The sequence below is a fragment of the Megascapheus bottae genome, chromosome 14 (assembly GCF_031878675.1).
Source record: "Megascapheus bottae isolate mThoBot1 chromosome 14, mThoBot2.hap1, whole genome shotgun sequence".
Classification (NCBI taxonomy): Eukaryota; Metazoa; Chordata; class Mammalia; order Rodentia; family Geomyidae; genus Megascapheus; species Megascapheus bottae.
In genome coordinates, this window is record NC_143522.1 from 730,423 (window position 1) to 754,082 (window position 23,660).

Sequence of the window (23,660 nt, forward strand, 5' to 3'; positions counted from 1 at the left end):
TAGAGATAAGAGTCTCATTGGCTTTCTTTCCTGGGCTGGCTTTGAACTGTGAGGCTCAGATCTCAGCAGCTAGTACCCAGCTCTACTAAGAATATTTGAAACTCTGGATATAGACTGTTGAGTATGATTTCCATAACTGTTTGTGGTTAAGTTTAAACATAAAATACAATTGGGTCTGGAGTGTAGCTCAGTGATACAGTCAGTACTTGCCTGGTGTATATCCCAAGCCTTTGCTTCCAGCCCTGCCCTGCCCTGCCCTATTCAAGAACACATTACTCCCCAAAATGTGCAAATTCAGCTTCTGAGTGCCATGTAGCTCTTCCTCTGCTACAATGAACAGTGCAGAACTCACATTTCTGTAAATTTCCATATCTAAAGATCTGTGGATAGTGCTAGATTGCAGCATAGAGCCTCTTATAAAAGGAGATTGTGAACCAGGTATATTTGATTTATTTAATTAATTCATTCACTCATTCAATTTGAGTGGAGCGTAGAGGCTATATTGCCTAAATTGGTACTTGAGATTCCTGGGCTCATCTTCCCTTTGCCTTAGCGTGAAGCTACTGGTAGGCACCATCTAGCTGGTATTAATAGTATTAGTAATACTATTAAAACATGTTCCTTTCAGAAGTTAAGGAATTAGTGCTTTTTGTTGAGTTTTTTTGTTTGTTTGGTTTTTTTTTTGATTGTGGAACTTAGACTCAGGACCTGGACACTGTCTTGGAGCTCTTGTGCCCAGGCTACAACTCTACCACTTTGAACCATAGCTCTACTTCCTGATTTAGAGAGGTTAATTGGAGATAAGATTCCCATGCAGACTTCTCTGCCTGGGCTGGCTTCAAACTATGATCCATCTCAAGCCTCTTGAGTAGTTTAGGATTATGGGCTGAGCCACTGGCTTCCAGCTTGAGATTTTTTTACTATTAATTTTTAAAAATGTGCTTGCCTTGGTAAGAAAGGGAACTTAAGTAACTTGTTTTGTTTGGATTGTACAGAGGTTCAAACTCAAACTTGCTAATTTAAGCCACACTCTAGCTCTTATTTATTTTTTATGTTTTTTATTATTATTATTTTTTTTTTGCCAGTCCTGGGCTTGACCTCAGGGCCTGAGCACTGTCCTTGGATTTTTCTCAAGGCTAGAACTCTACCACTTGAGCCTCAGTACCACTTCTGGCTTTTTCTAAGTACATGGTACCAAGGAATCGAACCTGGGTCTTCGTGCATGCTAGGCAAGCACTCTACCACTAGGCCAAACTCCCAGCCTCTTATTTATTTTTTAATAACCAAATTTAAAAATAGATGCTGATTTAATATTTTTAAAAAATGGTAATATGCAAAGTTTTTATGATAGTTTGAACATTCACAAATTTATATTTGGGGCAAAAAGAAATTTTTTTTTTTTTTTTTTGCCAGTCCTGGGCTTGAGCTCAGGGTCTGAGCACTGTCCTTAGACTTTCTCAAGGCTAGAGCTCTACCACTTGAGCCTCAGCACCACGTCCGGCTTTTTTTTTTTTTTTCTATATGTGGTACCGAGGAATCGAACCCGGGTCTTCATGCATGCTAGGCAAGCACTTTAACCACTAGGCCAAACTCCTGGCCCCCAAAAAGAAATTTTTTAAGCTTAGAATAAATCCTGATGTTTTACAAATTTTAGTAGTTTTAATTTGTAATTCACTCATCTTTTCATGTCTTGAAAACCAATAGGGAAGACAAAAATACAGTAATACAGTATAGTAATTAATTAATAATGAGAATTCCTTATGGTAGAGCTGTTTCTTTCTTTTTTGGTCATGGGGATTGAACTCAGGGCCTGAGTGCAGTCCTTGAGCTCTTTTATTCAAGGCTATCACTCTACTACTTAGAGCTGCAGATTCATTACTGGTTTTCGAGTACTTAACTGGAATTAAGAGTCTTAGGGACTTTTCTGCCAAAGCTAGCTTAGAACCATGATTTTCAGATCTCTGCCTCCTGAGTAGCTAGTATTATAGGCATGAGCCACTGGTATCGAGCTTTGTTAGAGCGGTCTCTGATCCATTTGAGAGGTTGGGGATCTAGAATCAGTGTTTTAAAAAATATTCTCTTTTTCTGAGTAAGGAAAACAAGAAACACTTGCTTCATTTATATTTCAGGTCGTTTCTCCCAGCTGTAATGATGACGTCACAGTGAAAAAAGATCAATGTTTAGTTCGATCATTTATTGATGCTAAATTGTGAGTAATAAAACACTCAAATAATGATTCAAGGGAGAAAAAATAAAAAAGGAATCATGATGATTTAGATTCTTCTAGCAAAATATTATTTTAAAACATGCCATGTGTGACATAAGTTGAGTTGTTATCTAACATGGTTTAACTTTAGATCATGTGTAGGTTATGTTTTGCTGAAAAGCTTTATATAAAAACTGATAACATGAATAACACTTGTTTTTTCTTATGTGTGAGATTTCATATTGTGAACTATGAAACTTACTTTTAATAGAATTTGTTTCTCGAGTAATCATTTTGACTTTTTAGTAAAACTCAGATTTTTAGAAACTTTCCCTAGCTCCATCCATTTTGTTGTTTTAAAAACCACCAGTGCAGCTGGGTGCTAGCAGCTCATTGCCTGTATTACTACCTACTCAAGGGGCTGAGATCGAGGATTGCAGTTCGAAACTAGCTTTATATTTCCAGTAATATGAATGTCTTTGCTTTCTACCAAATTAAGTTAAAAATTAATATAAAACATTTGGATAGGCAATATTGTCCTCAATGTTAAAAACATGTTGATATTAATAACTTCATATTGTCTGTAGGATGTTTGTATAGAGGGAGATATTGTGGCTTTTATTGTACTTTAAGAAGGCAGAATTTGAGATGTCGTTTTTGACTTTTTTATTTTATTTTTTTGGTTGGTCCTGAGGTTTGGACTCTGGGCCTGGGCTCTGTTCCTGAGCTCTTCAGCACAAGGCTACCACCCTACCCCTTGAGCCACAGAGCCACTTCTGGTTTTCTAGTGGTTAATTGCAGATAAAGAATTTCTTTAGTGCTGGGCTGGCTTTGAACCGTGATCCTCAGATCTCAGCCTTCTGAGTACTTAGGATTACAGGCAAGAGCCACCATGCTCGGCTGGTTTTTGACTTTTGACACACTAATTTTGAAAAATAGTTTTGAGTTTCAAGGCTGCTAATGTGGACTGCTTATGTAATTATTTTTATTTAAAAATGACATGCCTTTCTTTTGCTCTTCTCTATAGTTACTCTGTAGCAAGAAAGGATGTTCAGGAAGTAGATATTCTCAATCTACCAGACTCTGAGCTCTCCACCAAACCAGGTAAAAGAAAGATGATCCAATGTATTATTTTTTGATATGCCTCTTTGTATATAATAGGCAATATAGTAATATTGAATACTCTGGTATGACACTTTTCTTGTTTATAGTTAATTGCCATAGTTGATAGCCATTCTTACTTGATGGTATTATGTTAAATCCTAGATAAAGTATTTGATTGGTAATTTTCTTTGGTAATTTTTATAGAAAATTAACTTTTTATGTTTACCCTTTAGATTTCTTTTTTTTTTTTTTTGGCCAGTCCTGGGCTTAAGCTCAGTGCCTGAGCACTGTCCTTGGATTTTTCTCAAAGCTAGAGCTCTACCACTTGAGCCTTCGCACCACTTCCGGCCTTTTCTAAGTATGTGGTACCAAGGAATCGAACCCGGGTCTTCGTGCATGCTAGGCAAGCACTCTACCACTAGGCCAAACTCCCGGCCTACCCTTTAGATTTCTGACAGGGGCTGGGAGCATGACCTAGTGGTAGAGTGCTTGCCTTGTATGCACGAAGCCCTAGGTTTGATTCCTTGGTACCACATACACAGAAAAAGCCAAAAGTGGTACTGTGACTCAAGTGGTAGAACACTAGCCTTGAGGAAAGCCCAAGGACAGTGCTCAGGCCCTGAATTCAAGCCCCAGGACTGGCAAAAAAAAAAAAAGAAAGATTTCTGTCTGTGGGGATGGAAACCGTCAGCACTCAGCAGAAAGATCATGAGTTTGAGTCTACATGGGGCTACATAGTAAGACACTGTCTGAAATTAATAAAAATCTGACAGTATTTAAGAAAGTAACAAACGTTTATATAATACTAAATGAAATGCCTTCAAGTGACAGCTGAATTTGAATTTAGCTCTTCTGACTCCGAATGTCATGTCTTTTCTACCATTCCATGACACTTAATTCCTTATCAACTGCTGAAATACATTTTCATTCTAGGGCTGCAGAAAGCAAGTGTCTTCCTAAAAACTACAATTGTTCCTGATAATTGGAAAATGGATATAAATGAAATCCTTGAGTCTTCCAGTAGTGATGATGAAGATGGCCCAGCTGAAGAACATGATGAAGAGAAGGAAAAGGAAGCCAAAAAGGAAGAAGAGGAAGTGGTAAATATTTGTAACATATGAAACATTTATACTTCCACGTTATTTTCCCTTTATCTAAATTTTCTAGCATTTGTTTCTGTCTGCTTCTAGCTCAACTTTCTTGGGGAATTGAGAAAGCTGTGTAAATCAGGACTAATATTTAGCGTATAAAAAAATCACAAAGTGGGCTGTGTACCAGTGGCTTGTGCCTGTAATCCTAGCTGCTCAGAAAACTGAGATCCAGAAGCCAGTTGGGGCAGAAAAATCTGAGAGACTCCGTCTCTATTAAACAGCCCAAAGCTAGATGTTAGAACACCAGCTGAGCAAATAAGAAGCCCTGAATTCAATTGCTGATACAGTTTTTAAAAAAAGAAGAAGAGGGGCCGGGAGTTTGGCCTAGTGGTTAAAGTGCTTGCCTAGCATGCATGAAGACCCGGGTTCAATTCCTTGGTACCACATACATAGAAAAAAGCCGGAAGTGGTGCTGAGGCTCAAGTGGTAGAGCTCTAGCCTTGAGAAAGTCCAAGGACAGTGCTCAGGCCCTGAGCTCAAGCCCAGGACTGGCAAAAAAAAAAAAAAAAAAAAAAAAGAAGAAGAAGAGAAGAAGGGGGCTGGGAGTATGGCCTATTGGTAGAGTGCTTGGCTAGCATGCACAAAGCTCTGGGTTCTAGTCCTCGGTACCGCATATATAGAAAAAGCCAGAAATGGTGCTGTGGCTCAAGTGGCAAGAAAAATCCCAAGGATAGTGCTTAAGCCCTGAGCTCAAGCCCAGGATTGGAAAAAGAAAAAGAAAGGAAGGAAGCAAGGAAGGAAGGCAGGCAGGCAGGCAAGCAGGCAAAAAGAAAAAGAGAAAGAAAGAAAAAGAAAACAAAGAAAGAAAGGAAGGAAGAAAGAAAGAGAAAGAAAGAAAGAAAGAAAGAAAGAAAGAAAGAAAGAAAGAAAGAAAGGGAAAAGAAAGAACTCAGATTCAATCAACAAATGCGAACTGGTGTTTGGGGTCTTGAAACAATATAGAAAGAAAAATAACTTCCTAGCTTTTAAAATTGGTTTAGTTTTCTTTCTGTTTCTGTTTTTCCAAGTCAGGGTCTCACTGAGCTCAGGCTTGTCTCAAGCTCATGATCACCCTGTGTAAGCCTCCCTCTTATAGATGTGTTTTTGTGGCAAAGCCTCTAAACTTATCATATGAAGTAACTGCCATTATCCCACATCAAATATTAGTCAAGTGAGATAAGAAATGTTAAGTAATTTCCCCAAAATGTGATTAATAGGATTTTTGCCTAAGCCTTTTTTTTTCTATGTATGTGGTACTGAGGAATTGAACCTGGGTCTTCGTGCATGCTAGGCAAGCACTCTACCACTAGGCCAAACTCCTGGCCCATCTAAGTCTTTTTTTCTCTTAACTTCAGGACCTCTTTGTGAAAGTGAAAATATTTTTATCGAGACCCAAAGGAAATCTCATTTGACATCTTGATAAGTCATAGAAAAGTTACATATTGTACTTTGTAACTGCACATGATTTTCCTTGTAGTGTTGCTATATTATTTACAAAGTAATTATAGGAAGTCACTTGTGTGCTCCACTGTTGCTCACACGAATATTGTCTGTTTGTTGAACAATACTTTGTTAGAAAGGGTAAATTGTCCAGCATGTTGAGCTTAGGGGAAACACAAAGAGAATGAATTTACTGAAAAGAGGCCCTTTTTAAGCATGAAGTATTTACCAGGAAAAATATGGGAAGCCTGTTTGTATTTTACATATACAGAAGTGAATTTATGAAATAATATCATTATACTTGTATATGTTGAAGAGTATGTGCTGTTTCTTTCCTTTTACTTCCCCTGCAGTATTTGTTTTTTTTACACTCTGAAATCAGAATGGCGGTTCATACTTACAGGCTGCCTACAGAGTTGCCATAGCAACATGCTGTTGGTTTTAAGTGAGCATGCTCGGAAAGACAGGAAGGTTCAGCAGAGGCTTGGCAGGTTGCCAATGGAGGTTTGCCAGATGCTTTGAAATGGGCTGTCTTTCTTTTCCTTTCATGTAATGTCTGATTTTTATGTGGAAGAGAATGTAAGTAGTGCTGTATAACCCTGTGGATGCTATGCCCTAAGAGGGAAAGCAAATATTTGCAAGTCAGACTGAAAAATGTGCAGACCCTGTACTGATTAAGTAGAAGGAGAATCTAACCATTTTTCATTTGAAAGAAAATGCAGCACATAGGTAAGATTTTTTTGTTGTTGTTGTTTTAGCTGATTTAGTTACCATTTTGACTGCCAGGGATGGGTTAAAGAAGAATTTCAGGTATTGGTGATGTGTTTAATATGGTAGGGCTCATAACCAGCGTAATTGTTTCTTGTAAAAAAGACAGGAGGAGTCTATTTTTAGACTATTAGAGATGAAAGCTATTTTTCTGAAACATAGATTTGGGAATGAAGATGATAAGGAAACAGCTTGACAAAATTCAGGATGTAAATACTGAATATTAAATGTGGTTTTGTATTTTATCTGTTATTTATGGATGTTTTCAAGGTAAATAGGCCACATTTTTAGGGTGTGAACTGTTACAGTCTGTGATTTAGCTTTTGTTTTGTTTTTAAATTAACATTCGTTATGATCTTAGATTGCAGAATACTGTAAGAAAGATTAGTGTCTTTTTTTTCTAATACTTTTACTTAATGCCTTTTTCATTTTCTCTACTTCTAAAATGTGAAATTTTAAACAAAGAGGCTAAAAAGAGTTTTGTAGAAAGTTATAGAGGGTGTCTATAAAAATAGTAGTGATCATATTACAGTGATTAATTTCATAAGCATGTTTTATTTACGCTGTGAGTAGATGTTAGTAAAAAAGAATATAGAACACAGGTAAAGCTCTGTTACCTATTGTTTGTAGGTGATAAAAAATTTTAAAGGTAAGGATGCTCATAAGATGGCATCTGTTTAAAATGTATTACTTAAATTATGAACCTACTAAAATTTAGTGAGCTAGGATGCTATTCATGCACTGAAAAGTAACAGCAAAAATCACACCATTTAGGCACTGATTTATATGATTGTTATATATTTTTCAGATGGTCATTTTCATAGCATATGTTTTCTTTTAATCCTTTCATAAAAACTGAATTCCTTTTTCTTTGGCCAGACAAGTAGATTTTCTTTGATGATATTTTAGTTGTGTAGAAAAAAAAAATCAACTGCATTTCTGCCTCTTGGATTTAAGATTTAGTTGCTGAATCATTGTAACTTGTCTTGAGCAGTAATTTAAAAGATTTAATGCATTAATAAGCTGAAAAGCAGTTTAGTCTATACATGACAAAAAGTAGAATGAATATAAAATATGTAATGAATAATCTGATAAATCCGGGCCTACCTGGCTTAGTCATTTTGGGCCTTTACTACATAAGTGAGCCTAAGCTGATCTGTTACGCTACAGATTATAAGTCTTTCCCTAAATCCAATGATGGTATACTTTTCATGAAGATTTAATGTTGCTTTACAAGGATAGAAAAGGTTTTTTTGCAATGTTCTGTAAACGATTATAACAATACTGCAAACTGTCATTTGATGTGTGTAGGATAGCAAGCAATTTTATGCAGTAGGATCATACAAGTGTTAGATATTTCTGCAGTGTTAATGAACAACAGCCATTGTTTTTATATTTGATGCTTTGTAATATAAGAGTAATAAGGAAATTTGCAATTCTATAAGTTTATCATAGAAAATCTTTTTTTACTTTACATTCTTTTGGGTTCCCTAAGCATTTTGTAGTTAGGATTCAAGAAGAAGAAATGCCTTATTATGGCTTGGGGAAAGACTTCAGAATTTGACACAATAATAATGAATTTCAGTTGCAGAACATTGATAATTACATTAAAAAAAGGCTTGAAGAATATTTTTGTATTTAAATATCTTTCTTAAGAAAATTTTATATTAGAAAAGATGTTACTGATTTTTTTCTTAGCTTTGATAGATTGATAGAAACATGAGGTAAACATAAAAAATGGTATCAATTATTAATTTGCTCCTGAGTGAAATTTACTTTGGGCAAATAAGATACAGATTATTTTTTCTTAGCTTACATTATTTATACAGAGGGAGCCATTACGTTTCTACACGTTTACAATGTGCTCCAATCAATCTCACTCCCTCTGTCACTTTTTATAGAGGTGAGTTTTAAGGGTAAAATAAATAGGTAGTTACTAGAAGATTATCAAGGGGAATTTGACTAGCTTTAGCTTTGTTTTAAATTATTAAGCTTTGAAATAAGTTGTCTTATATGTTGGATTTTATATCTATTAGTGAAAATTGGAATCTAATTTTGATAAGAACTACTTATTCTATGTAGGTGTATTGACAATCATGTCTAATTTTATGAGTTTTCATATAGGGATACTTGACATGTGAGGCTTATTGTTTCATTATTATAAAAATTGTCAGTGCTTTTTTTATTCATGAATATGTAATCAGTGTGTGTGTGTGTGTGTGTGTGTGTGTGTGTTTATATGTAAGTGTGTAACATTACTGGGGCTTAAACAGAAGGCCTGGGCATTGTCCCTTAGCCATTCCTCTCAAGGCTGATGCTGTACTATTGAACCACAGCTCTACTTTCAGCTTTTTGGTGATTCATTGGAGATGAAAATCTCCTGGACTTCCTGCCTTGGTTGGCTACAAAGCTTGATCTTCAGACGTCAGCCTCCTCAGTCAGCTAAGATTACAGGTGTGCGCCATCAGTGCCAGACCAGCTCATTACTTTTTGACGTTCAAAACAAATTTTTTGTATCTATTAACCTACGCTTTTTTCTAGATTATGAATGTAAACCTACAGTAAACACATAACTCAGGAAATCTCGAAGTCAGAAAAATTTACAGAAGATGTAAAGCATCATGTAGTTATGCCACGCCACTGCCAATCATTTGTTTTTAAGCAAATTTTAAAAAGCCAATTTTAGCAAATAATTTAGACTTTTGCTTATAACCAAATGTATGTAACACGTTACTTGTTTAGATCTTAACATTTTAGTCTTTTAGGCAAGCAAAAAAAAAAATGCTCTAATGAATTTAGCAAAACCTTTTTTCCAAGTATCAGTATGAAACTCCAGCAAATTAAGGTCATCTAATCATCTAACAAGGATACATGTTTTTACATACAAATACTACATGTTTATGTATTTAAACAGCCAAATTAAGGTCATTTAATCATTTAACAAGGATACACATTTTCATGTCCAAATACTACATGTTTATGCATTTAAAAACCACTTTTTATATCAATACATTTTTATAATATGGCCATACAAGAGGGTTGACTAATACTAAACCTTTGAATTTGATAGCATACAAACCACATGTTGATGATTAAAATGTGTCTTTTCCAATGGTGAAAAAGGTTATCAGACTCAACTACACTGTACTTTAAGAATCGTGTAATCATTTATTTTTTTAATTTTAATTTAAATTTTTTTTTTGCCAGTCTTGGGCCTTGAACTCATGGCCTGGGCATTGTCCTTGGACTTTCTCAAGGCTAGAGCTCTACCATTTGAGCCACAGCACTGTTTCTGGCTTTTTTCTATGCATGTGGCACTGAGGAATCGAACCCTGGTCCTCGTGCTACGCAAGCACTCTACCACTAAGCTAACTCCTGGCCCTAATCACACTGCTTCTAAGCTGTACAATAGTATGTTACCATGAATATATCACATTTTGCATTTTAATGATAAGTAAGTTAACTATAAGTTTTACTTATAGTTTAGAGACTAAGATTCCTCCTACTCTCCCTCCCTCTGCCTTTTCCTTCTATGTGTCCCTCCTTCCCTCTCTCTTGTTCTTTTTCTTTTGAGAATGAGATCTTGCACTGTTGCCTTGGCTGACCTGGATCCTAAGCTCAAGTGATTCTCTTATCCCAGTCTCCTAAGTAGCTTGGTCTACTTGCAGATATTACTGTTACTTTTTAAAATTTTTTTTTCTTTTTTTTGTCGGTCGTGGGACTTGAAATCTGGGCCTGGGCTCTGTCCTTGTGCTCTTCAGCTCAAGGCTACCGCTGATTAATTGGAGATAAGAGTCTCATGAACTTTAGTGCCCAGGCTGGCTTGGAACCTGATCCTCAGATCTCAGCCTCCTGAGTAGCTAGAATTGCAGGTGCTCTAACAAAATACTTTTCTTGTACCAGAGTATACATTATCAGCAAGATGTACTTTCTGTTAACAACTGTTAAAACATTTAGCTTCTAGGGGCCAGGAGTTTGGCCTAGTGGTAGAGTGCTTGCCTAGCATGCACAAAGACTCGGGTTCGATTCCTCAGTACCACATACATTGAAAAAAGTTGGAAGTGGTGCTGAGGCTCAAGTGGTAGAGTGCTAAGCCTTGAGAAAGTCCAAGCACAGTGCTCAGGCCTTGAGCCCAAGCCTAGGACTGGCAAAAAACAAAAAACGAACATTTAGCTTCTAGAAATGGCAATAGGTAACAATGATTACATCATATCATTTTGTTTGTTCTTAGAAACATTGTAGTTTTTAAATGAAAACTGCTTTAATCCTAACAAATTATTAATAAATGCATGAGAGATTATATATGCGTAGGACAGATACTGTGAAACAAAGTTAGATACCTTATCCCATAGTTATTGTCAAAGTAAACTTTCTAGAATCTAGAAAAATTTCCCAATACTGCTGATTATTTAATGTGTAAGTGAAAAAAGCTGAAGCTTAGAGTGGTTCCAAAGGTTTCACAGGCTTCTAAGAAAATTTCCCCTCTTTGGTATTGTAAAGGAAATCAAGGGATATGAGGATGAGGTATTTGTTGTTGCATCCTTTTCCTGCTAGCACATAATCCCCTCCCTCCCCTCCCCTTCCCTCCTCCCCCCCTTCCTAGAAATGAAGACCATGACTCACATTAAACCTTCTTTGCATCATATCTGAATAAATGAATGTGGACTATGTAATCCTGTTTGAAATTAGGGATTAGGAGTTCGTTGCAACATCCTAGAATAAGTGCTTTTGGAAGGATCCATGGGATAAGGTGTCTAACTGACCTTCATAGTATCTTTCCTGAGACAGTGCATTCAATGCATTCTAGTCTTTCTTACATAATTTTGTGAGTTTCTAAGTAAATTATGGGTTTTTCTGTTTCATTTTTTTAGATTAGGAAAAAACAGATTATCAAGAAAGACACAATGAGCTAAATTATATTTTATTTCAGCCAGTCTGGGATAATTTTCTGTCGCTTGAAATAGGAGTTCTTATCTAACAATTCTCATTTGTAATTTTCCCTACCTACTTCAGGTGCTTGCTCAGTGGCCTTTTGTCACTTCCTGTCCTTTTCCCATAAATATCTTTCTAAAGCATAGCTGGTTTCTCTTGGAAACTCTTTAATGGCTTTCAGACCCAAACAGTTTGAAGTCTAGGCTTGTTTCTGTTTTGTACATAGCCCTTTATGTTCAACCTATCTTCACCTTTTTACTATTTTTTCCACTACCCTTCAGCAATATGGAACTTCTTATGGCTCTCCTGCTACCACTTAATCATAGCTCAGGGGCTATTTGTTGATGTGTCATGTATATTTCATTGGATATATAGCCTTTGTGCTGTCTAGTCTCTTTACCTGTGTGAACTATAACAAGGAGAAGAAAACAAAAGTTTGAAAAACTCAAAAAGCAGATAAATGTTATCTGCCCTCCCCCCAAAAACACCACCACCAATAATAATAATAATTTTAAAAAAAACCAAGATGTAAAAAAATCCAGCAGACCTCTGGAGGAACTAAGAGGGCTGCTTAAATGAGAATTAAAGTGATTGACTTAAAAATATGCTGTGCATTTACTATAGTAAGATATTCTGTTATTTCACAGGTTAAAAAAAATCAGTGAGATTACTTAGTACATTTCAAGTTTTGAAAATTATACTGGAAGGGATTAGCTGCCTAAATTGCAGCTCAACACCTCCCGCTCCGCAGCAGGGGTTTCACCTCTTCAGAGGCTTCTCCTGCTGGTTCTAAGCTGAGCCTCCTTTTTGGAGGCAATGGGGGAGGGGAGATCAAAGGATTATAAGAACTAAGGATTAAAGAGGACTTTTGATAGTTTCAGAGAGGTAATGAGAAGAGGAGCTAAGGAAGAGAACTTGGAGGGGGTGTTATACAGAACACTTGAAATAAAACTACTTGTGTTCCAAATAACATTACACACACACCCCAGTATCTTGGTATTAAAATGTAAGTTCTGCTATACTGGAGACTGGAGGCCCTGAAGGGAAAGAAGGGAAATAAGGAACAGGATTATTACATACTCTTTAAAAATTTTAAGCAATAGTGTTAGACTTGGTTATTCCAAGAGGTTAAAATTCCATAAGTCTGTTTTTTGTTTTGTTTGTTGTTTTATTTGTGTTAGCCCTGGAACTTCATCTCAAGATCTGGGTGCTGCCCTTAAAAGCTCAAGGCTACCATTTGAGTCACAGCTCCAGTTCTGGCTGTCGATTGCAATCCTCACATCTCAGCCTCCTAAATAGATAGGATTGGGCAGAGTTTGGCCTAGTCGTAGAGCGCTTGCCTAGCATGCATAAAGAACCAGGTTCGATTCCTCAGTACCACATATACAGAAAAAGCTGGAAATAGTGCTGCAGTTTTTCTGGTTGTTAATTGTAGATAAGAGTCTCAGGGATTTTTCTGCCTGGGCCGTCTTTAAACAATTATCCTCAGATCTCAGCCTATTGAGTAGCTAGGATGATAGGTGTGAGCCACCAGTACCTGGGTTAAACCGCTAGTATATAAACATTAAGTGTATAAATATATACCTTAAAGTCCTAAAAACTTACCTTTTCTGTTGATGTTTGCTACAACCTTAGTGTACTCTGTTTGCATTTGGGAGTTTGATTTTATTAGCTTGTTTTGGGAAGTAACTTTGATTTTTAAGTCATTGCCTATTTAAAGAATTGCTCTTCACATATATTGGACATAACGATTTCACCTGAATTCTGTAAGCTCATAAATACTGGAATGAGACTTGATCTAAGAATATTTTATTATTACAGAGAACAAAGTTTATAGCCAGTGTGAAATACACTATTTTTCATTTTCTACAGTAGTGTTTATCTAAAATTCATACTCATGAAAATTCCTATCAAATGACTGTTGATCTATTTGCAGTTGAAAATTTTGTAAAAGCAAGATTTTAGAGTTCATGTGGAAAAAAGTATTATCTCTTGAATTGAACACTCTTTATGATTATTAACTTTGTAAATTGCTGATTTTGAAGTTTACTAGAACTTTGCCTTAAAATTCCTTTATATTTAATAGAAATGAAAGGATTTTGAGTTATGTATCATTCTGGATGACTAAAAAAGAAAAGAGAATGTCTAAAACCTTTTAACTTTTCCTTTGATTACCACAGGTACTTTATTATATATTTTTATTGGCTACAAGTTTATTGATCCTGGCTATATTAGTAGCTACTAAAATTGTTAAAGGATAACATTTTAACATGCCTGTTGCCCCTTGAATACTGAGCAATCAATATTTATTGCCTCAAAACGGCTTTTCCTTTGAATGTGGCTTTGGAGAGACAAAAATCTGACAAGCAGAAGTGCAGAGCACAGAAAGAAGGAAATGGGGGCATTAATTAAGATGCACTGTACTTATAAACTGATTTGCAACCCCTTTGTTCAGCCACTTTAAGACAATTTTTACAAATGTCAGAAGAGTGGGGTGCAAGGCACTGGGTTTAAAGATCAAGTAGTATTGGCACAGGAAACAAAAGACAGTGTGAAAAGCACATTAGTGTGAAGAAAGAAAGAGAAAGGAGTTTGGAGCAAAGTAATATTGATATGATTTACTTAAATATATTTAAGGAGGTTTTTGTGTATGTGCTGATACTGAGGCTCAAACTCAAGGCTTTGTGTTCTGAGCTTTTTCACTTATGTATGGCTGGGGCTCTGTCAGTTGAGCCATATCTCCTAGCCTTTTTGCTGGTTAACTTATTAGAATCTCTGATTTGTCTGCTTTGGCTTAGCTTCAAAATCACATTTATCAGTTCTGAGTCTCCTGAACAGCCAGTATTACAAATGTGAGATCCTAGTGTCTGACAATTTTTTTTTCCTCAAGGCTTGTTTTCTACCACTTGAGCCACAGCACCCCTTCCAGCTTTTTCTGTGTATGTGGTAACGAGTAATAGAACCCGGGTCTTTGTGCATGCTAGGCAAGCACTCTGCCACTAGGCCAAACTCCCGGCCCCATACAATTTTAATTTAAAATTTAAATAAATTTTGTCACTGTGACTCCTGGTTTATATTCATTAAGTATTATTATATAATAATTAATGTTTGTCATTGTTTTGCTTATCTACTAATATGCATATATGAACCTTGTTGCATTAAAATTTCTTTTTTTTCCAAAAAAATACATATGAAGTAAAAAACCCTCTCACTTCATTTCTTTTTTTTTTTTTTTGGTTGGTCATGGGACTTGAACTCTGGGTCTGGGCATTGTCCTTGAGCTGAAGAGCTCAAGGCTCCAGGCTACACTGTCCTACTCCTTTGAGCCACAGCACCATTTCCGGTTCTCTGGTGATCAATTGGAGATAAGAGTCTCATTGACTTTAGTGCCCAGGCTGGCTTTGAACTGCAATCCTCAGATCTCAGCCTCCTAAGTTTCTAGGATTATAGATGTGAGTCACCAGTGCCTGGCTCACTTCATTTCCTTCCTTCCTTCCGTCTGTCCGTCCGTCAGTCAATCCTGGGGCTTGAATTTAGGGCCTGAACATTGTCCTTGGACTTTTTTCCCAACACTCTGACACTTGAGCCACAGCACCACTTCTGGCTTTTTCTATGTATGTGGTACTGAGTAATTGAACCTGGGTCTTTGTGCATGCTAGGCAAGTATTATACCACTGGGCCAAACTCCCAGCCCTCACTTCATTTCTGAATCTTGTACTCATGACTAATCTTAGTCCTTATGGTAATACTCAGAAGTAGGAATAAAATGATGGAGTGCATTATAGGAGTTGTATTAACTTACAGTTATTTCAGATCAGCTATAAAGAATGTAAAGGTCTGGAGATATAGCTTAATGACAAAGAACTTACCTAGCATATAAAAGGCCCTTAAGTTTGACTATTGGCACTACAAAGAAAAAAAACAAAAACCTTAAATTTTGACATTGTGATGTTTGAGAAAGTTTAGATTTTCCAACTTCAATAATGATCTACCATTTAAACCACAACCCAATCTCCAACCTCAGTAAAATTTTATATTCTTTCCTTGGGTTCACAAAAATGAAAGACAATGGTATCTCTTCCTACTTTTATTGTATTATTCACTGATACGTTTTGTTTTGTTTTGTTTTGTTGCCAGCCCTGGTGCTTTATTTTTATTTATTTATTTATTGCCAGCCCTGGTGCTTGAGCTCAGGGCCTGATCACTGTCCTTGGACTTTTCTTAAGGCTCATGCTCTACCACTTGAGCCACAGCACTACTTCCAGCTTTTTTCTATGTATGTGGTACTGAAGAACCCGGGCCTTCATGCATGCTAGGCAAGCACTCTACCACTAGGCCAAATTCCCACCCCCTCATTGATATGTTTTATCTTTACAGCTTGAGGAAGAACTTGATCCTGAAGAGAGGGACAACTTCCTCCAACAGCTTTACAAGTTTATGGAAGACAGAGGTATTTTTATGCTTGTTACATAAAAGTAGGCATTTCTCTTGTAGTTTTAGATTTTAAATATATGCATTTTTGTTAGTATTGTAGGTCTACTGTATAGTTGTTATGCTGGCAGTAAACATTGGGAATAAAAACAAGCCATCTACTTCAAGTATCTATAAATATCACAGCAGTTCTTTTTGTTTGTTTGTTTGTTTGTCATGGGGCTTAAACTCTGGGCCTGGGCACTGTCCCTGAGCTCTTCAGCTCAAGGCTACCATCCTATACCTTAAGCCACAGCACAGTGCCACTTCTGTTTTCCTAATGGTTAACTGGAGATAAGAGTCTCAGGTTCTTTAGTACCCGGGCTAGATATGAATCATGATCCTCAGATCTCAGCCTCCTGAATAGCTAGGATTACAGGTGTGAGCCACCTCTGACAGCAGTTCTGATATAATTAAATTTATTCTCTGTGGGTTTTGAAAATATTTATAATATTCAGGACTAGAAAAGGATTGATTGTAGCCATAATCAGCATGCCTATTTATTACTAATGGTATAACTGTGGCAAGCAAAATATCCAATCCTTTCAACAAATTAAACATAAAAGACCAGACTCTCTCAGTATGATAGAATTTTTAATAAGAAATAGAAGAAAATAAATCATCGTACTCCTTGACATTCATTAGTCCCAGAAGATAGTCTTAGATATTCTGTGACTATCTGAAATAACCTTTTAGATACTCCTAATGGCTTTTAACTCTGGATGAGAAAAGCAGCAGTGAATCCACAGCCTAAACTTTCTCTTGCCATTTTGTTTGTTTATTTAAGTGAACCAGAAACATTGTCATGCATACCATGTAGTCCTGAGGTTTAGTTTAGTTTACCCACTTCACTGGCACAGAGGTGACGTTATTGGGTGCAGAAGTGTGAAATTTAGAAGCTAAAGAACCAAAGAAAGCTACATAAAAAATATTGTGTATAGTCTTAAATTAGGTAAGGTTCTTTAAATCGATGCCTTTTAGATAATAGACTTTGGGGAATTAGAAGGCAATGTAAAGGTTTTCAAATTTGTATTTTTTATTCGAATAAACATTTTGTTTTTTTTTTTTATTTTCTGGTATTACAAAGGTACTCCAATCAACAAACCACCAGTTTTGGGCTATAAAGACCTTAATCTCTTCAAACTCTTTAGACTGGTTAATCAACAAGGTGGATGCAACAATGTAAGCATTACACTGCTCTAAGAGGGTTTTGTTTTAATATGTTCATTATGCAATATATAGTACCTTGATCGACTCACTCCCTCACCTCTTTCCCCCAAGGAACACATTTTCATACAGAACATAGATTTTTAGTGTAAAGATTATTTTCCTTTGTAAATGTTAACAAAAATTTAATTTTCCAGATTGATAGTGGTGCTGTATGGAAGCAAATTTATATGGACCTTGGCATTCCGATTTTGAATTCAGCTGCTTCCTACAATGTAAAAACTGCTTATAGAAAGTAAGTAGTATAGTATTCATTTAAGACTATGTATGTAATTTGTTAATACTTAAAACAAATATGCAGTCATCAAAAGTTACCCATGTTTAGGTTAGCAGACCATGACTGAAAGTTACTCAGACCATCCACTCTCTTTTACTTTCATTCTCATGTGATATTGATTTCCTCTAAGATCAAGGTTGCAAATATGATTTGTAGTATGCAATTAGGATACATATCATAGCACAGTATATTTTTGGGGTCACCAGCCTAATTGTAACAAAACTGAGTTATGGTCAGTTGTTATGAGCTCAGATTTTTCAGGACGGCCTTTAAAATATGTGTTCCTAATCCTAATCTAGTACACATAGAAATTAGTGCTATAGGAAAAGTCCATCCTTTCTTTCCTCCCTCTCTCCCTTTCTCCCTCCCTCCTTCCCTCCTTCCCTCCCTCCCTTCCTTCCTTTCTTTCTTCCTTCCTTCATTTTTCCAGTCCTAGGGCTGGAACTCAGGGCCTGAGCACTATCCTTGGGCTTTCTCAGTGTTAAAGCCCTTCCTACCACTTGAGCCACAGCACCATTTCTGGCTTTTTCTATGTATGTGGTACCCAGGGATTGAACCTGACTCTTCGTGCATGCTAGGCAATCACTCTGCCACTAGGCCAAATTCCCAGCCCTTTAAAACAAACATCTCAGGTTTCACTATTTAACAGTATATATAATTAATAACATTGAGTTAAATGCAGAGACTAAGATTTCTTTAAATGAAATATTGTTTATTTAGGTATCTATATGGTTTTGAGGAATATTGCCGTTCTGCAAATATTCAATTCAGAACTATTCACCACCATGAACCAAAAGTAAAAGTGGAAAAAAAAGACTTAGAAGAACCAATGGAAGAGGCTCTAAAAGTCGATCAAGAAATGCCTTTAATAGAAGTGAAGAGTGAGCCCGAGGAAAATATTGATACGAACAGTGAGAGTGAAAGAGAAGAAATAGAATTAAAATCTCCAAGAGTGAGTACCTAAGAGTTTTATCTGGTTTATTTTAACTATTATTTTAATTTAATTTTCAGATACACACTAAGTGCCACAGTAAATAAGCCTTGCTTATTTTCCAGTCTTTAGTATGATTCAGCTCAACTGGTGAATACTTTTTCTAAATACACAGACATTGCAAGTAAAGCTTGAATACATGTCCTCTATTTTCTGTTTGCTGAGAGAACAGACTTACCTTTCTTTCATGTCTCTGGTTAAAAAGTCATTTTATTGAAACCTCAACTTGTCACATCATGTGACGTTGTAATGGACCTTGTTTCTTTGGCAATGTTTGCCCCTAATTTACTCATGTATTGTGTTCTTTGTGGCTTTTGCCTCACTCTAGTACATCATTCTCCATGAAGGCAGGGGAACACTGCTGATGTTCACTGTCAGATTTCGGGCGTCTAGAATAGTGCCTCATGCATGCTAAGTGTTAAGTAGTTTGAATGAATCTCTTCTTTATAATGCCCATGTCTTCACCCAGCATGGATACAGGTATGTATAACTCCATACACATTATACAGTACTCATTGTGTACACTGATTGTACCTTTCAACTTTCTCCCATTACGTCAATGTTCTATAAGGAGTGACATCTACACCATTCTGATAGTAAGATTTATAGTGTGTGTGTGTGTGTGTGTGCTGGAACTAGGGTTTGAATTCAGAGCCTTGTGCTTTCATTTGACTTTGCTCATGGCTGGTACTCTACTACTTGAACCAGTCAGGGCCTAGGCATTGTCTTTAGGCTTTCTCAAAGCTACACTCTACCAGTTGAGCCACAGCACTACTTGTAGCCTTTTCTATATATGTAGGATGGAGGAATCAAACCCAGGGCTTTGTGTATGCTAGGCAAGCAATCTACCGCTAGGCCACACTCCTGGTACCTTATCAATTTTTTTTTAGTTCAGTGTCTGTAATAGGTCTTATTTTTTTAGTGAAGAAAAGGTGAGAACATCTGCTTCTCTTTTTGTCGGTTATATATCCTTTTTTTTTAAACTACCTGAATGCTATCTTTTAAGTACAACCTTCCAGGAATTCATGAAATATAAAGATTATTCCTTTTAAAATCTTAATGTTATTTAAAATTATAGTAATAATTTAGTGTGTGTAGCTGACTGGCATTGCATGGTTGTATAGCTGTCACTACTACCTGTCAGCTTCTAGGGCTAGAATTTTTTTCACCATGCAAAACTGAAATTTTCCACTTTTTTTGTTTTTGTGTGGGCCTTAGAACTTGAATTCATGGTCTAGCTACTGTCTTTGAGCTCTTTCACTGAAGGCTAGCATTCTACCACGTGAGCCGTAGCCCTACTCCCAGCTTTTCAGTAATCAATTAAAGATAAGAATCTCAAGGAACTTTTCTGCTTGAACTGGCTTTGAACCTTGATCCTCATATCCCAGCCTTCTGAGCAGCTAGGATTGTAGGTGTGAACAACTAGTGCCTATGAATGTAGACACTATGATATGTAAGCACCTCATAAAGTAGAATTATACAATATTTACCTCTAGAATTATACAATATTTACCTCTTTGTGTCTAGCTTATTTCACTCAACATAATGTCTTCAAGATTCATTCATGTTGTAGCATGTGGCAGAAGTTCCTTTGATTTGCACAATGGACGGACTTTGGTTTTACCTGAAGAACTTGGCCTATACAAGATATTTGCAGTGTACTATATATAGAATAGGTGAAGCATAGGCTTTACCTTTGCACAATTCATTCCAATATTTTATTTTCTATTTTATCTTATTTTATTATTTGTTGGTCATGGAGCTTGAACTCTGAGCTTGGGGGCTGTCCCTAAGCTCTTCAGCTCAAGGCTAGCACTCTACCACTTGAGCCACAGTGCCACTTCCAGTTTGCTGGTGGTTAGTTGGCAATAGAGTCTTGCAGACTTTTGTTCCTAGACTGTCTTTGAACCTGGATCCTCAGATATTAGCTCCTGAGTAGCTAGGAGTATAGGCGTGAACCATCAGCGCCCAGCTTCCGATATTTTAATAGTATAAAAAAAGCTAAAATGTGCTGTCCCTGGGACCAGGGGACCAGGTGTAGTGATGCAGTCCTGAAATCCCTGCTGCTCAGAAAAAGGATAGTAGGGTCAGATTTTGAGGCCAGTCCGGGCTAAGTTAGTATGAGACCCTGTCTGAATGGGAGAAAAACACCACATCCTAAAAACTAAAGAAATTGAGCATTGCTAAAGTGGTAAAATACTCCTAACAAGGCCTTGACTGTAGTCACCCAATACCATAAAAGTATTGGGAAATGTATGGAAACATATTCTGGATGTAAATGATTATATGTCAAACTTCTAGAAATGTAGTAAATATGCACATGCAGTGGAGTATTTTTCAGTCATAAAAAAAATGAAATAATACCACATTCAGGAAAATGATGGAACTGGAGATTGTCAGATTAACTGAGATAAGCCAGGTTCACACAGACAAACTGCACCTATTTTCACTCATGTATGGAATCTAAGCCTAAAACACAATTAATAATATGTCATGATTTTGACATAAAAGGGTGATTGTTTTGGGGGGAAGGGGATTTGTGAGTAGGAGGAACAGGAAAGGGGAAACCTACCAAAAATGTTTAAAAATAATGGAGAAGAAAAGGGAGAGGTAGTTAAGAAAAAGTAACGAGGAAGAAGCAAATTTATTTAAAAGACATTGTAAACATCTTGTGAAAATCACAGTGAAGCCCCTCTATACTATTAATTTATGCTAATAAAAATAAAAGTAAAAATGAGATTTTGAGGACAGAGGTACACAGATTTAAACTTTGATGGTTAATAGTTTGTTCTCATTCCTTTAGCTATGCATATTTAAAGAGCTCCTACTATGGATAGGACCTGTTTAGAACTAAACACACACCGCGAATAATATAAAGCTGCTGCTGTCTTGGAATTTGTAAAATGAATTTCTGCTTCCACTTTTGAACCAGAAATTAACACTTAGAAACTTGGGGAAATATTTAATTACTAAGCTATTACAGTAAAGTATTCTATTGCTCCCTTATTTTCTGGTTAATTTTTTTAAGTCCTTGCTGCATTCAAAGTAGAAGGGAGGTCACCATTATATAGTAGTTGACAAAAGTAGAATGTTTCACCAATGCCATTGGCTGGGCTTGCTGGTGCACACCAGCTACTTGAGAGACAAGACAGGAGGATCGTGATTTGAAGCCAACCTGGGACAAGTTTGGGCAAATCCTTACCTGAAAAATAAACTAAGAGCAAAAGGACTAGGAGTATAGCTAGATAAAAGCTGTTAATTATATAAAGTTCTTACTTGAGATCCAAAGAAATCTATTCACGTTTTCACCATTGATGCAATTAGGGTTATTTATTTATTTTTGTGGTACTTTCATTTATTTTTCAATTTTGTGGATTTGTGTTCAGGACTCAGCATTGCTAATAAGCAAATGCTTTGCATGTAGCCACATTCCCAGGTGTTTTCCTTAATTATTTTGAATAAGGTCTCACATTTTTACCCACGCTGACCTGGATCACAATCTTCTATTTACACTGTTCCCACTGCTAAGATTATAGTCAGGAACCACCCAATATTACTGGTTTGAGATAGGGTCTTGATAATTTTTGCTTGGGCTAGCCTTAAACCGTGATCATCTGGAGCTTCACTTTCTGAGTAGCTGAAATTTCAGTTATGAGCCACTGTGCCCACCATAAGTCATTTAAAAATATAGTCACACACAAATACTGTCAATTGTGTCTTAGTAAACAGTAGAACATGATGCTGGTGGTTTACACCTATAATCCTAGCTACTCAGGAAGCTGAGATTTGAGGATCATGGTTCTAACCCAGCCAGGGCATGAAAATTCGTGAGACTCTTTTAACTTCAATTAAATACCACAAAAGCTGGAAGTGGAACACTAACTAGCCTTGAGCACAAAAGCTCAGTGACAGCCCTGAGTTCAAGCCCCAGGAATGACACAAAAAGTATATAAGTGAAATAAATAAAAAATAAGAATCAGGGACTGTAGAGCTTCATGGAAGCCATAATTAAGAAGGTTAGTTCATTGCATTTAGATAATTTAAGTTCTTTTTGTAGTTAAGGAATAGTAAAAGTAACTAGGCATGATGGTTCATGCCTGTAATCCTCGACTCAGCAGGATCTAGAGTTTAAGGACAGGCTGGGCTACATCTAGACCCTTTCTCAATGTGCCCAGTCCATTGTCCCAGAAGAAATCAAGTATTAGTAGTAGTATAAAGAGTGAAGATGATACTTACCTAGCTCAGTGATACTTACCTAGCATCTCTTAAGATGCCGAGTTTCTTTTTTTCTGGTGCTAGGGACTGAAGCCAGGGTCTTCACACATCAGAGTTACTATTGAGCTACTTCAGAAGAGAAAAAAAACTAATTTTTTTAAATGGTCCTTGCTTTGATCTCCGGACTTTGTGCTTGCTAGGAAAGTAGACTTCCATTTGAGCTACACAGTCAGTTCTATTTTTTTTTTTTCAGTCCTGGGGCTTGAACTGAGGGCCTGAGCACTGTCCTTGGACTTTCTCAAGGTTAGAGCTCTACTACTTGAGCCACAGCACCATTTCCAGCTTTTTCTATGTATGTGGTACCAAGGAATCAAACCAGGCATGCTAGGCAAGCACTCTACCACTAGGCCAAAGTTCTAGCCTCTCTAATTTATATTTTTTAGGTTGTATATACCAGGGATCATGATAGAACTGGGTATAATTCATGTATTTTGGTTTTTCTTTCTTTTTTTTTTTTTTTTTTTGTGGATCATGAGGCTTGAACTTGGCCTGGGTGCTGTCCCTAAGCTCTTCAGCTCAAGCCTACTTCCTTGAGACAAGCCCCACTTCCTGTTTTCTAGAATTTAGTTGGAGATAAAAGAGGGTCTCAGGTTCTTTAGTGCTGGGGCTGAGGCTGGCTTTGAACCTTGACTCCGATCTCAGCCTCCTGTGTAGCTAGGATTACAGGCGTGAGCCACCGCGCTGGCTTGGGTTTTCTTTTACTTTCAGAAGGTAGAAAATAATACTTCATGAGTTGTTGGTTTCCAGAGCCTTATGTGACGCCAGAGAGCAGGCTAGTCATTGTGTGAAGGTTTAAGAGAAAGCTGTCTCTTTGGCCTTTCAGGCCTTTTTCTTAAACCC

General features: G+C 36.8%; 1 protein-coding gene across 1 annotated transcript in view; it reads left to right on the forward strand.

The window, feature by feature from the left end:
• Positions 1 to 23,660, forward strand: part of Arid4a (AT-rich interaction domain 4A) — a 69,248-nt gene that overhangs the window by 22,279 nt on the left and 23,309 nt on the right. Inside the window, exons 9-15 of the mRNA XM_090344189.1 lie at positions 2,130 to 2,209; positions 3,234 to 3,310; positions 4,244 to 4,410; positions 15,958 to 16,030; positions 17,138 to 17,232; positions 17,415 to 17,512; positions 18,275 to 18,506. Coding sequence (XP_090200315.1) covers positions 2,130 to 2,209; positions 3,234 to 3,310; positions 4,244 to 4,410; positions 15,958 to 16,030; positions 17,138 to 17,232; positions 17,415 to 17,512; positions 18,275 to 18,506 — 822 coding nt within the window. The remainder of the gene's footprint in view (positions 1 to 2,129; positions 2,210 to 3,233; positions 3,311 to 4,243; positions 4,411 to 15,957; positions 16,031 to 17,137; positions 17,233 to 17,414; positions 17,513 to 18,274; positions 18,507 to 23,660) is intronic.